Source organism: Oncorhynchus mykiss, chromosome 22, assembly GCF_013265735.2.
Source record: "Oncorhynchus mykiss isolate Arlee chromosome 22, USDA_OmykA_1.1, whole genome shotgun sequence".
NCBI classification, from domain to species: domain Eukaryota; kingdom Metazoa; phylum Chordata; class Actinopteri; order Salmoniformes; family Salmonidae; genus Oncorhynchus; species Oncorhynchus mykiss.
In genome coordinates this window covers 37,545,157-37,563,528 of record NC_048586.1, presented here as the reverse complement: position 1 = coordinate 37,563,528, position 18,372 = coordinate 37,545,157, and the positions used below count along the sequence as shown (strand labels likewise).

General features: G+C 44.7%; 1 protein-coding gene across 4 annotated transcripts; it reads left to right on the top strand.

Moving 5' to 3' along the window:
* The first annotated feature begins 3,726 nt into the window (after positions 1-3,726).
* On the top strand, positions 3,727-17,803 carry LOC110501819 (ETS translocation variant 5). 4 transcript variants are annotated; one of them, XM_036959238.1, is made up of 13 exons: positions 3,727-3,879; positions 5,666-5,799; positions 6,306-6,399; positions 6,581-6,628; positions 7,545-7,595; positions 9,651-9,774; positions 9,895-10,194; positions 11,130-11,434; positions 13,251-13,313; positions 13,774-13,842; positions 14,708-14,877; positions 15,111-15,212; positions 15,409-17,803. In XM_036959238.1, exons 2-13 carry the CDS (start codon positions 5,752-5,754, stop codon positions 15,625-15,627), a joined length of 1,593 nt encoding a protein of 530 aa, XP_036815133.1. In that variant the 5' UTR covers positions 3,727-3,879; positions 5,666-5,751; the 3' UTR covers positions 15,628-17,803. The 4 variants fall into 4 exon arrangements, with proteins under 4 accessions (XP_036815133.1, XP_036815132.1, XP_036815131.1 ...); XM_036959237.1 differs by having other exon boundaries at positions 15,111-15,218; XM_036959236.1 differs by having other exon boundaries at positions 14,654-14,877.
* The last annotated feature ends 569 nt before the right edge of the window (positions 17,804-18,372 follow it).

Below are 18,372 nucleotides of genomic sequence, written 5' to 3'. Positions count from 1 at the left end.
ATGCACACAGGTACACACACACACATAGGCACACACACACACACACACACACACACACACAGGGTTCAAGTGGCTCCCTTCTGGGTTTATACTGTTTAAAATTATAACATGAGAGTGGAACAAGTACATTTTCAAACAGGACAGAACATTTACAGTTTGTCCTTTCTGGCCACCCGTGAGAGTGAATGTCATTCCAGGTAATGTGTTATTATTTTTTTATGATTATAAGTTCCCAGCCAGCACTGAACCTTAAATGATATATGTGTATGTAGTGTGATACTAATGAGCCTGGAAAGGTTTTCATTGACAAATCAAATCAAATCAAATGTGTCAAATGCACTGAATACAACAGGTCACCTTACAGTGAAATGCTTACTTACAAGCCCTTAACCAACAATACAGTTTTAAGAAAATACCTTAAAAAAGTAAGAAATAAAACTAACAAATAATTACAGAGCAGCAGTTAAAGAACAATAGTGAAGGGGGGGGGGTACCGGTACAGAGTCAATGTGCGGGGGCACCGGTTAGTCAAGATAATATGTACATGTAGGTAGAGTAATTTAAGTGACTATGCATAGATAATAACAGAGAGTAGTAGCAGCATAGAGTGGGAGGGGGTGGGGAATGCAAATAGTCTGGGTAGCCATTTGATTAGATGTTTAGGAGTCTTATGGCTTGGGGGGTAGAAGCTGTTTAGAAGCCTCTTGGACCTAGACTTGGCGCTCTGGTACCGCTTGCCATGCGGTAGCAGAGAGAACAGTCTATGACTAGGGAGGCTGGAGTCTTGGACAATTTTTATGAACTTCCTCTGACACCGCCTGGTATAGAGGTCCTGGATGGCAGGAAGCTTGGCCCCGTTGATGTACTGGGCCACACACATTACCCTCTGTAGTACCTTGCGGTCGGAAGCCGGGCAGTTGCCATACCAGGCAGTGATGCAACCCGTCAGGATGCTCTCGATGGTGCAGCTGTAGAACCTTTTGAGGATCTGAGGACCCATGTCAAATCTTTTCAGTCTCCTGAGGGGTAATGAGTTTTGTTTTGCCCTCTTCACGACTGTCTTGGTGTGCTTGGACCATGTTAGTTTGTTGGTGATGTGGACACCAAGGAACTTGAAGCTTTCAACCTGCTCCATTACAGCCCCGTCGATGAGAATGGGGGCATGCTCAGTCCTCCTTTTCCTGAAGTCCACAATCATCTCCTTTGTCTTGATCACGTTGAGGGAGAGGTTGGTGTCCTTGCACCACACGGTCAGGTCTCTGATCTCCTCTCTATAGGCTGTCTCGTTGTTGTCGGTGATCAGGCCTACCACTGTTGTGTCATCGGCAAACTTCATGATGGTGTTGGAGTCGTGCCTGGCCGTGCAGTCATGAGTCAACAGGGGGTACAGGGGTGGACTGAGCACACACCCCTGAGGGACACCCGTGTTGAGGATCAGCATGGCAGATGTGTTGTTTACCTACCCTTACCACCTGGGGGCGGCCCGTCAGGAAGTCCAGGAATCAGTTGCAGAGGGAGGTGTTTAGTCCCAGGGTCCTTAGATTAGTGATGAGCTTTGAGAGCACTATGGCGTTAAACGCTGAGCTGTAGTCAATGAACAGCATTCTCACATACAGTTGAAGTCGGAAAATTACATACACCTTAGCCAAATACATTTAAACTCAGTTTTTCCACAATTCCTGACATTTAATCGAAGTAAAAATTCCCTGTTTTAGGTCAGTTAGGATCACCACTTTATTTTAAGAATGTGAAATGTCAGAATAATAGTAGAGAGGAGGATTTATTTCAGCTTTTATTTCTTTCATCACATTCCCAGTGGGTCAGAAGTTTACATACTCTCAATTCGTATTTGGTAGCATTGTCTTTAAATTGCTTAACTTGGGTCAAACGTTTCAGGTAGCCTTCCACAAGCTTTCCACAATAAGTTGGGTGAATTTTGGCCCATTCCTCCTGACAGAGCAGGTGTAAATGAGTCAGGTTTGTAGGCCTCCTTGCTCACACATGCTTTTTCAGTTCTGCCCACAAATGTTCTATAGGATTGAGGTCAGGGCTTGGTGATGGCCACTCCAATACCTTGACTTTGTTGCCCTTAAGCCAACTTTGGAAGTATGGGGGTCATTGTCCATTTGGAAGACCCATTTGCGACCAAGCATTAACTTCCCGACTAATGTCTTGAGATGTTGCTTCAATATATCCATACAATTTTCCTCCCTCATGGTGCCATGTATTTTGTGAAGTGCACCAGTGTGTGCACCGGAGGTCTACAATTCTTTTTCTGAGGTCTTCGCTGATTTCTTTTGATTTTCCCATGATATCAAGCAGAGGCAGGTACACCTCCAAATCACTCAAATTATGTCAATATGCCGATCAGAAGCTTCTAAAACCATGAAATCATTTTCTGGAGTTTTCCAAGCTGTTTAAAGCCACAGTCAACTTAATGTATGTAAACTTCTGACCCACTGGAAATGTGAAACAGTGAATTATAAGTGAAATAATCTGTCTGTAAACAATTGTTGGAAAAATTACTTGTTTCATGCACAAAGCAGATGTCCTAACCAACTTGCCAAAACTATAGTTTGTTAACAAGAAATTTGTGGAGTGGTTGAAAAATGAGTTTTAAAATGACTCCAACCGAAGTGTATGTAAATTTCCCGACTTCAACTGTAGTTGTTCCTTTTGTCCAGGTGTGAAAGGGCAGTGTGGAGTGCAATAGAGATTGCATCATCTTTGGATCTGTTGGGGTGGAATGCAATTTGGAGTTGGTCTAGAGTTTCTGGGATAATGGTGTTGATGTGAGCCGGCCTTTCAAAGCACTTAATGGCTATAGACGTGATTGCTACTGGTCGGTAGTCATAGTGTTCTTGGGCACAGGGTCTATGGTGGTCTGCTTGAAACATGTTGGTATTACAGACTCAGTTCTTGATTAACAGGAAATAAACAGAAAATTAACTGAATTGCTGTAACCCAATTGAAGAATAATGAATAGGTAATTCCAACGTGAAAAGTCAACTTGGTACAAAATGAAAAATGGGTTGCATAGATATTAGTTTGCCTTTATTTTCTTTATTAGGTTAAACAAAAGGGGGAAAGTAAGTTGAGTGTTGAAAGAAATAGGTTGCAACTTGAAATATAGGTTTGCCAATAATCAAATATAACACTTGGCATTGAATCATATGGTTTAAACTAATTTACTTATAGTCAGTTAACACATGTTTTATGTTGATAGTATGGGTATGATCTGTCTAGAATTTATATTTGTCTTAATTAAGGAACAGTTAGAGCAGGAAAGCAGCTGTGCACAAACTGTGCTATGTTCACCATCCGGGTAAATTGAATATTCCCAGGATTAAACTATCCATTCCTGTTTCAAAATGACGAGCCTATCTGTCTTTGATAAAAATATACAAACACTTTGTTGAAGTGAGACTGTAACCATAGGTTTGTAGATTTCCACTGTCTGTTATTAGCCTACCAGGTTATTACACAGCTGGCCCTTTAAACATCTCACAGCGGTGACGAAACGTGAATGAAAGTGAATGAAACACAGCCATTCATTAAAAACAAATAATAGGACCGATCCACCTTTTGCCATCCACGTTTCCATTGGTCCTCGAGCACTTGAAATATAATTAATTAATTTCGAATGCCCATTGGTTACTCGCAAGAATGACAATGCCGACGAGCCAATGAGAGTGTGGCTCTGTGTACCACTCGAGCCCCAGGGAAAACCAAGCCATCGTTATCTAAAAGCTCAGTCAGTTGTGTGAGTCGGATGGAACGCGTCAATTGATCATTGAACAGAGACGTTTCTGTCTTTTTTTGTATGGATTTTTCTATTTCGTTCTTGTCATACTGTAACTGAATTGAAACGCGCACAGGGTGAGTAGTCTGAAATCTGAATTGTTATTTTGCCTGGATATCCATCTGTGGCGATGGAATATCAATAAGTTTACGATCGCCTGCAACAGCAAATTTAGATCTCTGCCATGGGCGAAAACGGATCGCCATCTTTCTCCAAGAAAACATTTACTTTGGCAACCATTTTCTCTCGCTTTGTACTAATTGCTGTGTAGTATTGCTCGTTCTTTATCTGAGTCTACATATTTATTTTATCTCCGAGTCGGAAGACTGTTTTCTGATTTTATGAATGGAGAGGTCAGGTTATTTTCTTCGCAGTGTTTCACACGGATCGAGTTTCACTTCATAAAAAAAAAAAATGTAAGGGTCCGTGAAGGAAGGGGGGGGGGGGGGTTCGGATGTTATTCATCAACCCCTTCAATTGCTTTGAACTAGCTAATATTTAGTGGGTCATTTTTTGCATTCACTATTGGGGAAATAAATTACGTTAGCGTTTTCAAATACATAATCCGTTTTCCCAATTAGGACCCTTGATTTTCATCAGCAGTCTGCAATATAGGCTATTGTCTTTTTTTTGTTTGCCTACAACTTTCCACTTGCTGCTTTTATAGGGCAACTACCGAATTTTAGAATATACATATTTGACCGAATCCATAACGAAGCCTGTATGGCAAAGTTAAGGTTGGTCAAATTCTCTGTTTCACCAAACAGTACCTATCCTGTAACTCCCAGTAATTGGATACCAACAATCTTTGGTTAGATCTCATTATCTGGAGTAAAAATCGGTGGTTACGTTTAGGCTACACCAAGTAACATGATCAAATGTGGGAACTTTAATTATATTTGGGAGGGGGGGAATAAAACGGATCACCTGCTACTTTGGATTTGTGGCCATTGACAACGCCACTGTTTTCAAAACTTGTTTAAAATATGCGTAATGTTGTACACTATGATTTGTCCACTGTTGTACTACCATTTTATGCATCAGTAAAGTTGTCTGTGTATCTACTGTGTCGCTGTAATGGCCGGTTATCGCTGTATTAGTCATCCATTTAATATAATAAACGGGTGAAAGTATAGTGACTCGTGTCAAGCTCGAGGAGGTTTGGAGTGGGAGGGCTATCCACGTGGAATGGAAGGTTATGAATTTACTATTTGTTTTATTCCCAGCCCATTCTCTGCCACTTTTTCTGTCGGGTTTTATGTGCAAGTGCGCGTAACTTCCCTATGCCCAGGGGATATGGAAGCTGCTAGGATTTTATATTTAAAGGTCACTACGAAACAAGTAGTTTGCCTCAGTATGGAGAGGTATATTGTAACAAGATGTTTCTATTGGGATTTATTTATAGACAGGATTTTCTGTTGTCTAATGTTCTTCAGTAATTCGTTAATGAGTAAACAAAATTAAATAACACTCGTGCTCTATACAATACGGTGGCGTCAAATGCCTCAGTGTGTAGGGTTGAAGACCCTTCCTTGAAGGTTTCCCCTGCTCAGTCATAGCTGATTGTGAATGCAGTCTCCTAATCGCCTGAACAGATGGGTGGCTTTGCTTTATGTAAGAGTGACATACGTCACACAACTACAGCGGGTATTTAAGTTGTGCATGCAGGACATGCTCTAAACCAGCATGTTCAGTTAGAAGAGCTGCTGTTGCAATAGGAAACAAGAGCAAGAGGCTGTGCGGGTTATATGGGTTCTGATAGGACCCTAGTGAAGTGTCTATTTTTGTGAAAGAAACTGGATGATCGAGTACTCTAGCAGAGTTGAACTACTAACATGTTTTCTATTTTGTTTTTGTCCACAGTTGAACAGTTAGTGCATAAAGTGACTTTTGCGATATCGCTTTAAAGCGAATACCCTTTTCTGGGAACCTTTGAAGACCTGGATAACATGGACGGATTCTACGACCAGCAAGTCCCATTTATGGTCCTACCCAATGTAAGCATGCCCCTCATATCTTCATAGAAATATAATTACTAGAACGCTCAATGGGAATGCCCATTCTAATTATTCGATTTGTATGGTTCTCTTGGATGTCGCTTTAAGGCAGGCAGCCCCCCCCCCTCCCTCCCACCTCTCTGATTCAGAGAGGTTGGGTTAAATGCCAGAAGACATTTCAGTTGAATACTTTGTTGGACCACTGACTAGATACCCCCCTTTCCCTTTATCAATCAGGAGCATGGTTGTCATCATTGGCTCTGTTCCAATATCCAAACTTCCATACTGCTTGCAATACAGAGTCAGAATGTATTGGCCATGTATTCTAAAATGGTTTGCTAGTGTGGCTATTCAAACAGAGCAATCGATTGAGGTTTGTCAACATTCCAACTAGAAGTGGAGGTGATGTAACATTCTCAAGTCACACCAGAGGCATATTTACATACACAGCTGAGTCACACTAAACGGCTCTAACTAATAAGTTGGTTATGTTTTCATCATTTCAGCAAAAATCTCATGTGGAGGAACCATACAGCAGACCAATCATAGACAGCAGGAAAAGGAAGTTTGTAGACACAGTACTCGCCCAGGACACGGAAGGTAATTGGACAACTACTTCTTCGTTACCCTTTGACATCAGCATGAGCTACCCGACACAACCATACTTTTTATTCCTGTCATATGTAATGTGGATTGTTAAAGTGCTCTCTACTTACCAATCTGACATTTGAACAGAGGTCTGTAGGCTCAGTTTAAAAAAATAAAAACAATTCTGTTTCAGACCTCTTCCAAGACCTCAGTCAGTTGCAGGAGATCTGGATTGCAGAAGGTGAGTTATCTAGTAATCATAAAATGGGTGGTTTAGGCCCTGAATGCTGATTGGCTGACAGCCGTGGTACATCAGACCATATACCACGGGTATGAGACAACATTTATTTTAACTGCTCTAATTGGTAACCCGTTTATAATGGCAATAAGGCACCTCAGCATATTGGCCATATAACACACCCCCCTCGGGCCTTATTGCTTAAGTGTACCACAGAGTTGATACTGAATGCTTCCCTTTTTCTGCTGAATTTCTTTTGCTGTATTCTGTTGCTCTCAGCACAACCCGGCAGTGCTTGCCCTCTGGTAGACATTGGTTATGTTAATTCAATCTCATCCATATGTGACGACTTTGGAAAAGTAATACAATTCCCCTTGAAGTAGCTGTCGTCAATACAGGCAGAAAAATAAGTATTTTCTTTGGAAAGAGGGTGACCAAATGGAGAAAAATGTTTTGGGTGATTGAATTGTGTTTCCAGATGGTTTTTGAGATGCATTGAGCAAGTGGGCAGATTAACCTAAAATGAGAATTTGAAATATTCATCACTTTTTTTTCTGTGCATTAAACTACAGCGAAGTCTCATAAATAAGCAACTATGCTGACCTAAGAGTCCTTGAATTTAACTACAACATTTCTATCAACGTTCACTTTTTTTTTTTTTTAATTGTCGCACTCTAAATTAAATGACAAATCTTAACAGGCATTTTCTACCCTTGAACCACTGCAAGAGTGGTATTGCTCGTCCATTGTCTTGGGATTTTAACAAAGTCAAATGTTATTTTTTTCTGTGGATTGAACAAAATAGCTTTGGTTCCTTTTGAATAAAGACATCAAGATGAGATTTACAGTTTGTTGTTCACCCAGTGGAAACCCAGTTAGTATACACTTGTTTAACACTCTCTCTTTTCTCCCTCCACAGCCCAGGTGCCTGATGATGAACAGTTTGTCCCGGATTTTCAGTCGGATAGCTGTGAGTACCTGAGATGTATTATTTATACCAGGCTGGGATGTAGAGGTGTCAAGTTCCCCGACGCACACAATGTAGCAAGATCTGATCTTGGGACTGCTGCTGTGCTTGTCTGAAAGACCTAGGCCTTCAGGATTAAACCGAGCTTCACTGAAGGAGCCATTTGCCCATAGAAATGTTAACTCAGTTCATTCTGTGTCTTTACTCTGCTCCATTGACTGGGTTCAGATAACAAACCCTGATGATCTCTCTCTCATATTCTCCTGGTCTCTCTCATTCTCCTGGGCTCACTCACACTCACACACCATCCTTAGAGGGCTTTCATCCTGCCAGGGCTTGATGCCATTCTTCTTACCCTAAAACATCCTTCTTTACTCTGAAGAGACTTTCCCCTCCTCCCATTTTGGGTTTAATCAGGCGATTGGCGTGGGGCATCACATGAGCCAAGCTCATAATCTGATTTCACACTTTCATGCACTCAAATCCAGCCTCTGGAGTGGGATGGATTCCTGGGGGTGGGGGTATCCAATAGAGTCCCAGTCCACACAGCCCTTCTCTCTCCCCCTCTCTGACTGTACAGCTTCACCTCCCCCATTAGTCAGCAGTGCAGAGCCTTTTATATGGCAGCCAAGGGAAATATTTGAGTTATGTTCAGTGGAGCGTTTTATGATTCCCACCCCCTCTCCCCTTTTACAGTTTGTGTTTGTCTGATGTGGCATCAGAGACAGGGTGTGGTTGCTGGCATCTGTCTTTGTTGCTGTTTTGGACCCCGATCTGCATGGTAGCCTAGCATACTGTAAATGACTGCTGAGGTGCTGCAATATATTATTAAGGTTGCTGCTGTCATGTGTGTTTAGACAGTGGGGCCCATGCTGGGGTGTGTAGTAGGGCTTGTGAGGTCTCTGTGCAGTATAGTTCTTGACCTAGCCGTTTGGGTGCATGTGTAAGTGTGCAGGATAGTGTAGCAGTGACCCCATAGCCAAACGGGCCAGGCTCTCTATTCACCAGCTGTCACATGGCAGCCAATGTCCTCCACATACACTCCTGTACTGAACCTTGCCCTCCAATCATCTCGACCCCTGTCTAGGAGAGTGGGGAGGAAAGACTGCTTATTAGCTGTGCCTTCAGTTCCCATTCTTCATCCATTTTCTCTCGCTTTCATGTGTTCCATCTGAGGCAGTATTGCATGTGGTCCTGCTCTGAGCTTTTATAGTATGCATGAGCAGGGAGCTCTGCTCACATGCCTCTTGGTTCCCTGTCACCCCTCCCTTCCCTGGTCCATCAGTTAGGGTGACGTATCCAGCTCCTGTTACGCCTCTCGCCTGCGCATCTGGTTTCACTGGCCCATTATGTGGTGCGGGAAATGGGAGCCGACTGGAGATCTAATGGTTAGAGAGGAGAATTATTGAATTACGGCCACACTGATTCATGGGTAATGACCAGGGCTCCCCCTATTCCATATAGTGCTAACCTTTTGGCCAGAGCCCTATGGGTGCCATTTGGGAGGGAACCGGTGTCCGTAATGGACATCTGACGGGAGAGGACGGTGATGATAGTATGATACTGATGGATGGATGGAAGTTTTCTATTCGGCTGCCAGCCAGGGTTGGGACGCGACGGGGTTGGGACGCGACGGGGTTGGGACGGGGACGCGACGGGGTTGGGACGGGGACGCGACGGGGTTGGGACGGGGACGCGACGGGGTTGGGACGGGGACGCGACGGGGACGGGACGGGGACGCGACGGGGTTGGGACGGGGACGCGACGGGGTTGGGACGGGGACGCGACGGGGTTGGGACGGGGACGCGACGGGGTTGGGACGGGGACGCGACAGGGACGCGACGGGGTTGGGACGCGACTGGGTTGGGACGGGGACGCGACTGGGTTGGGTTGGGACGCGACGGGGTTAAGTGGCTCACAGTGCTGATTGATAGTCTTGTTTTCCCCCAATGTCCATTCATTGAAAAATGGAGGATACTGAATAACCTCTGACTTGTTTTCTAGGTTGATTTAAGTAGCGCTAAAGGTGTTTAATGTGTTGCCCCTCTCTCTTCTCAGTAATGTTTCATGGCCCCCCACCATCCAAGATTAAACGGGAACTGAGTCCTTCTGAAGAGATTTGTCCTTGTAACCAGGAAAGGAGTCCCATGCCGTATGGAGAGAAGTGCCTTTACAGCGACAGGTATGGACTGTTATATACACACACTTTATGTTACCTTTCACCACACCAACAAAAGAGACAAGTATTCTGACCATGCTGACACAAGCCTTCCGTCTGACCGGCCTCTGTCTCCCTCCACAGTGCCTATGAGAGGAGACCCAGTGGGGCCTATAAGCCATTGACCCCTCCCTCTACACCCGTGTCACCATGCAGCTCTACCAACACCCCAAGGACACACCCAGTCAGCCAGCAGACTCCTTCCCCTCATCAAATACCCTATCGGAACCAAGCGCAAGGGCCACACCCCCTGCAGCCTGACAACCAAGCAGTTGGCCCAGCCCACAACCAGCAGAGGCCACTCCCCCTCCAGAGCCCACCCTATGCAGTGCCCTGCCCCCCCTCACTCCTCAGTCAGGAGGGTAACTACAGCCCTGAGCACAGGTGATTAGTCCTATCCTGCCATGCTTACTGGTATAGGAGTTAATCATGAGAGAGCCTGAGGCTTACTGGTATAGGAGTTTATGCAAATATGGAGTTTAACATCCACATTGCTGAACAGGTGAATGACTCCATCCAGGTGTTTACTAACATCCTAACTAATGAGCCTGTCTGTATAGAAAACTCCTGACCCTAGGTTGACCTCTCTAAATGTAAACATCCAGCTCAATAAGACAGGCGTTTGCATTTCCATTGCATTCTGAGACACACAGTGCAATTTAACACATTAAGACCAGTGGAGAGAATCAGGCTTTGTGACTAATGCTGCCTTTAGGAGGGGTGTGGAAGGTCCCCTATATTGAGGAGTGAAATGTGCTGTCAGTGTGGGAACCCCCGTGGGAACAACCCACCGCTCCGTCACCCCCACCTGTGACAGGACTCCTGGTGGGATGTGTTGGAACGCAGGGCATGTCCTCACCAGCCAGTAATATGCAATCTTTGTGTAGCCAGAAGCCGTTGGCCTTGTCTCTTATCTTACGGTCACCGGAGGATCTTTTATACCTGCTAGCTATTGACACCTGCCCCCATCTCATTTCCAGCTTGTATTCGCAGGCTTGGTTGCACTGAGTACATTTGGTTCCTCAGTGGTGTGCGTTGCGTTTTGGTCTTAAGCTGGACGCTCAGTAGTTCCTCAATGGTCGAAGACTCTAACTCACATTTACTGTAAATGTATGCCTTATATATTTAAACAGTTTTCATCAAGATTCCATTCTCTTTAAATCTGAAATGTTTTTAAGCTACAGTTTTCATAGCCATCAGTAGTATAAGAGTCTAATGAACTTTAAATTCATCTCTCTGTTCAAACATTTGTTTATAGCCACAGTTTTCATTAATAATAACCTTCCACCCACCCTCTCCCATGTCTTCCTCCACCCCAGGTTCCAGAGGCAAATGTCGGAGCCATGTCTACCCTTCCCTCCCTCTGAGAGCCGGACTCACCCTCAGTTCCTAGCCCAACCGCAGGCCCCCAGCCACAGTGCCCTACCCAGGGACGGGAGGCCCCCCTACCACCGCCAGATGTCTGAGCCCCTGGTCCCTGGTCCCGTGCCTCAACACGGCTTCAAGCAGGAGCTGCTGGACCCTCGCTACACAGAGCAGGGTGTCCCCTCCATGGGTCCCCCTCAGGCTGCCTTCCACCCCATGGCCATCAAGCAGGAGCCCCAGGACTTCTGCTTCGACTCTGGTGAGTGGCTGGCTACCTTCAGGCTCCTCTGGATCGGTCGCCTACACTACACAGACTACAGCATTACAGCTGACCCACAGGGTTGTGATAGGGTTTGAGGGGTGTGACTCTTGACATTGGTTCCAAATCTTTACCCTTAAGTGTGCACTCCTTAATGCATTGGATTGGTGTAAACACATGAGTTTCCACCATATTTCTTCTACTGTTCCTTTCTTTCCATAAAGTGGAGTGAACAAGTGCACCCTTAGGACAAAAGGAAAGTGAAACAGGAAACCACCTTGGGGCTCTCTGATGCAGGTTGCTGTCCTAGGAGAGTTAGTCCCCTCCAGACAGGCTGCATAGGAGCAGACTGGTTATATGGTGAAAAGTGTCTGTCCCTGTTGATTTTGCTCGCTGGCACGCGGTTGTTAGTTTTAGCGCAGCAAATCCCAGAAACCATTAACAAACACAACCGTGTAGACCCTCGCCTCACACCGCCCTGCGTCAGCAGTCGTAACGCACATACAGACATCACCGTGTCACTTCCAAATAGGTCAACCACTCTGCTCTGACAGTCAGGCCAGTAAAAATGGGTCTCTTAGCCTGACTTGAGCCTCGGCAGGACAGTGGGGATGAGCAAATGGGTCAGTCATCCCCAGGCACAGGGAAACCTACTTGACAAGTATAGGGCTACCTAGAATAGATTTGGGCCACTGCGCTGTGTTTACAGAGGGCGCTAGAATGCAAGTATGAACACTACATGGCTGCTCATCAACGTGGATGCTCATTTCAGGTTTACACTGAAATGTATGGAATGGACTTATGCCGCATGTCCTTGTCCCAATAGCAACGCTGTGTACCTAATAAGTTAGCCCACGAGAAGTAGAATTCTGTTTTACTTTTCATCTCGATGCCCACGCACCCCAGCTGTTGTCCCTATTCCAACACCCACCTTTCCTTCCATCCTCCGCCCAGGCCAGTCCCTCTTTCATTCTCCCTCTCAGCTTTATGATTGGGGGGCCAGTGATGTAATGCCAAATCCTCTTAGCTTCTTACAACCTATAAATACATACGTCAGCATAAAGGTCCACTGGCCCGGCCTCTGTCTCTCTCTGGATGGATGGATGGCTGGATGGATAAGAGCATAGCCAGTAGCCACCATCGTCACATCACTTATTTGTCTCTCCTGGTTGGGACTGCTCACCACAACGGATGTGTCTGAAATGGCACCCTGTTCCCAATACAGTCTACTACTTTTGGTTTCTGGGCAGAATGTGTGCACTATATACTGAATAGGGTGCCATCTAATGCAATTGGATAGAGAGGATCCATGATGCTTTAACTAGCCCAAACTTGAGAATACTAGTGTAAATGCTTTGTAAATATGGCCCTAAAGTGTGATAAAGATCTGATCCTTAGGAGAGGACAGGAAACCGAGGGGTGGAGTGGGACCGCGGGGGCTTTTCCAACTCAGCAGATCGGGGGTGTGGGGCTTGACCCTATGGGGACCAGCCAGGCATAATGTGATTTGTCATGATTTGATGTGGGTTGGCTAGTGGACATCTACAGCCCAGCTGATTGGTTGCTAGGTCAAAGTCAGTTGTATAATAGAGGAAGTGCTGCAGCGGCAGGTTGATAAGAGTTGAAGAATGTATCGTGTTCATCCTCATGTCAACAACCATGGGAATGGGTACATAGACAGAGACGGAACGTATCTGTACATACAAGCAGTATCCATTTACAATCTCCTTTTACTAGCGTGCAAGCAGAGCAGTGTTCTAAATATACTCCTGTTAGAGGTCGATGTTGATATGTTGTCTCGTCCTCCCTCTGTTAGAAGTGCCTATCTGTCAGTCTACATTTGGAAGAGCCGGGACCTTCTACCAAAACAACCATGAAAGTAAGTATCCATTTCCATCTTAGCAGTGGCATGTTTCAAGTTTAATTCCTCTGTAATAAATACATAGGAAATCCTACTCAAAGCTCTCGCAATAAAAATGTTACGAGGGCTTACTGGTTAGCTGTTGCCTCTCTAGTTGTGACTTATTGAGAGGTTATAAAGTGCTGCGTGGTTGGGGAATAGGACATGCTGCAAGGTACAAGTCAACATTAGAATGACGTCTCTTGAGATGTTGCATCTATCAATGAGGCCTGTTTTCACTGTTTCAACACCTCTCCGCAGCACTGCTGTCTGCATCATGTTAGCACAACATCATTTCCCACTCTTGTGACGCTACCTGGCTATATTGCTTTGTGAGCAGTTTAGTCTCCCTGGATATAGTAGCTGGCCTCCACAGCTAAATGTAGGCTGTGTTCCCATGCCCTCCCCTGGCTAGCTAATCTCTCTCTTCCAATCACAGGTTTCTCCTTTGACAGAGAGCCTCACCTGTACTATGATGATACCTGCGTGGTTCCTGACAGACTTGAAGGTAAGAAAATACTTTACATTAGGAACAGGCTTGTCCCGTCCTTGGGCCGGGCGAGAGGTATTTGAGCAGCATGGGGTTCATCCTGTCCTTGGGGGGGTTGGGGGGGGGGGGGGGTGCTTTACAAGCATCACAGGGGACTCCGTCTCTACTCAGCTGCTGGCAGCATTTGAAAGGACAGGATTATTACTATGTCTGTTGCATCACTGACTAGAGAGGAGAACTGTAGAAAGTCTCCTTTGAGCAGCAGAGATGGCAGGTGGGTGCAAAATGAGTAGCCTGCTCCCCTTCACAGTCCACAGCTCATAGGAATGTCTCACCACACTGTAGCTAACTGTCGGGTGGACTAGCAATTTTAACTCGCTAGTTCATTATAATTGAGACTCCCACACGGCCCATTTCTCCCCTTGAGGCCCCCATGATTAGCCAGATAATTAACATTTTGCACTAATGCCAAAGTTAGACATTGATAGTCAAAACTATCTTAATATCCTTTTTGTGCTAGTTGGCTGTACCTGCACCAAAACTCCAGTATTTTTCCTTCATAGCTTGTTCTCCTTTTAAAATACGGAGCCAATTTTATTATCAGCTCTTTTATTTCCATGACTGGTCAACATATATTTTCTCATGGCTCTCTTGTCCATCTGCAGCAGACACATGGTGTGGAATATGTTCGGACCATGGAATGGCAATAAAGTCACATTATTGAATCGTAATACATATTGTATCGGCACCTAAGTATTGTGGTAATTGAGGTCCCTGTAAAAATTCCCAACTCTGTAAAAATAAAATTTAAATTTGTCTGACATGCTAGATGGCCAGGCTGCTCCAGAGTACAGTGCTCACTCCCCCCTCCCCCCAACCACAGGGAAGGTCAAGCAGGAGCCCTCAGTGTACCGTGATGGCCCACCCTACCAGCGGCGTGGCTCTCTGCAGCTCTGGCAGTTTCTGGTCACCCTATTGGATGACCCGGCCAACGGTCACTTCATTGCCTGGACAGGCCGGGGCATGGAGTTCAAACTCATTGAGCCAGAAGAGGTCAGTTGGAAATGTTTAAATATTTTTTTGTTGTTGATGAACTTGACAGATTCTCTTACAAATGACTTTTTAGGGGTCAGTTCCTTGCCCTGGTCCTAGTAGTAGTTCAGGACTTTTAAAAGTCGGTGTACTCATTCAATCCCTCCTCAATTTTTTATTTTTATTTTAAATAAAAAGGAGATGTTCAATCAGGCATTGTGACTGATTTAGTGTTTTCTGTCTGGCGTCTTCAGGTGGCTCGCCGCTGGGGCATCCAGAAGAACAGGCCAGCCATGAACTATGACAAGCTGAGTCGTTCTCTGCGCTACTACTACGAGAAGGGAATCATGCAGAAGGTAAAGGCAGGTTCACCCTTTCTATCCTTCCCCATTTTTCCTCAGCAACAGCCTGATGCTTCCTTGGCTCATTTGAATACAACCTTGGAGGGTGATGCAGCCATAGAGATCCATAATATATCATGTTAGAACTATTGTGTTCTATTTGATTCTGTGGATCTAACTAACTTGCTCTTCTCCGATTGGTCCTTTCCAGGTTGCTGGCGAGAGGTACGTGTACAAGTTTGTGTGCGACCCTGAGGCCCTGTTCTCCATGGCCTTCCCTGACAACCAGAGGCCCAACCTGAAGGCCGACCCAGACAGCCTGCCCTGCGTTGGGGTGGATGATGACACCCTGCCCCTCACCCACTACAAGAACACACCTTACTTGGTGGACTCTGGGGAGCAGTGTGTAGTTCTACCCTACGGGTACTGACTGTCCCCCCCACTGCTCCTAAACCCAACCCAGAGATCAAGCTCCGACTGCTGAGGCTGAGCAAGAAACTGGATCAAACCTGAACCCGAAACCTCCCTCTCTCCGCTAAGTTACTCCTCCAATCCTGCCCACTTACGGATTAACATAACCCTCCCCATAAAACGACTGAGGAGAAACCTGCACCAACCACGTTCCTTGGCATCATCTATAGTACCAAGAGAGACCGTGGAAGTAAGGGTGTTATGGACTTCAGTGGCTCCGCCAACTCTCAACTCAAGGTGAACTGGTGTCATTGCTATGGAGACGAAGAGGAAGTAATGGACCAGGGGCCGTGTTATTATGGCAGCATGCCGGAGGACAGACCGCTAGATCTCTGTGTAGACTGCAAGAATTGTAACAGTTCTGATTTTGGACAATCTGCTTTTTCTAAAATAATTATATTAAAAGTTAATTCTGACAAAAGTATCTATAAATAAAGCACTATTCTGTAGTTGCCTTTTTGGTCCCCAATAAATATGTATTTTTCTGCCACATAGTAACAATAAGATCTGTGTAAGCAAGGGCTTTAAGTTGCAAAAAAACAAATAGTAATATTTGAATATTTATAAAGAAACCTACATACCTGTTGGTTTCTGTAGACTTGGTATAGAAAATAATGCTGTCTAGTCTACGATTGGTTAAGGATTTAGATCTGTAGTACTCCAGCCCAATAGGATATTCTATGGTTTCCATGGATGGATTCCTCAGACCAGTGACCTTTGTTTTTAATGCTGCCCCAGCTGTGTATTTATCCAGTGTAATGAATGTTTGTGCTGGGTTAGCTGAGGTTACCAGTGAGTAGCCAGACTAGCTCGGAGTACTGTTGCTCGGAGTACTGTTGCTGCGTCTGGAATGACCCTATGCACTCCTTTACAAAACCCATGTGGCTCTGGTCAAAAGTAGTGCACTGAATAGGGTGTCATTTAGGATGCAGACTCTGTCTTGTTGTCCATTCTCATTTCTACTGACACTCCACAACATTGATTTTTTTTTTTCATAAACTACTTATATTTCCTAAAGGTTGTAACTAATCAGCATTCCACCTCAAACAATAAATCCCCTGCAGGAATCTTTCATTTTCCAAAAAGGGACAACTCTGTCTATTTTTCCCAGAGATTTAGAATTTTTACAAACCTAAGGTTATAGCTCTTTTTTTTTTTTCTCATTTTATTGGGTGCTTGATGTTTCCGCAGCAGTGAGTGTACTAGATTCTTAAATGCACCAGGATGGCATCTTTCAGGACATTGCATGCGAAGGTGTGGAATTATACACCTTTCCCTGGAGTCCTCTTTCTACCAATTGCAGGTTGTCAACAAGAGACCTCTGCTTCTCTTTGCATGACAGTGTATTCAAACAAACTGTCCACTAACATATGGCTTTACTCTGGACAAAGAAGACAAATTGTGAAAGTTCTCTGCATTTTGTTTGTTTCTTAAATGGGGGGAAAAAGACAAACTTATATAAATATATATTTTTGCTAAGGCTGCATCTGATTTTATTGTATAAGCCTGTATAGTTCTGCCTATAACTCATGTATCCCTGTGACGTGATTAGCAGATCGTTTTCTTTTTAGAGGCCGTTATTGGTGAGTGAAATGGTAGGATGAAGAGCGAGAAAATAGTATTAGTTATAAAGAAGTAGTGTGACTTGGGTTCCATTCAGTGTGGTGCATTGGTCTAAGGCACTGCATCTCAGTGCAAGGGGTGTCACTACAGTCCCTGGTTCGAATCCAGGTAGTATCACATCTGGCCGTGATTGGGAGTCCCATAGGGCGGTGCACAATTGGCCCAGCGTTGGCCGGGGTAGGCCATCATTGTAAATAAGAATTTGTTCTTCACTGACTTGCCTAGTTATTTAAAGGGGGGGGGGGATCCCAAATGGCACCCTATTTCCTATATAGTGAACTACCTTTTGAAAAGAGCCCTGGTCAAAAGTAGTGCACTATATATAAAATAGGGTGCCAATACAGACAGTTAAGAGATGTAAGTATCCACCTCTAGTCTCTACCCTGACCTGACCAAGGGTTGTCTGAACTTGTGTAGGCTTCACCTTCTCTCCCTCTTCACAATGTGTACCTTTACACTGCAAAGTTTATAATGATCTGTACTGGGTACAATAAACTCTTCTTTCTGCTTCACTTCCGGTGGACTGATCTGTTTTGTCGTTCCCTGTTCCCGCTCCTCCTCATCCTCACACAGGCTCCGTTACCAAATGGCACCCTATTCCCTATAGTGCACTACTTTTATCCAGGACCCTGGTAAAAAATAGTGCACTATATAGGAAATAGGGTGCCATTTGGGACTAAACTGATGTTCTGCACTGAAGTGATTGGCTTTGCTAATTACTGACAAGTCACCTTTTTTCCCTGTTTTTTCCTTCTCCAGTTTTGATATTTCCTTTGTTAAAGATTACCGTCTACTCTCCTATTGCAAATGGTTTAGCAATACTGACTACTATGGCAGGACTCCCTGGAAATCAGTGGCAATTGTTACAATGTACAGATTACTCATTGATCCTCATGCTCTCATGAATTACACCTTTTCTACCTGTACATGTCCTTGTTTATGTTTGATTTGTGTTTTTATGTCTGCACAGTGGTGACACACAAATTCACCCACAGAGATAAAGACCTCTTGCAGTAAAATTTATGAAAGCAGTGAGTTTGTTTTGCTCATTTTTTTTTTAGGCTAGGATGACATGTCCAAA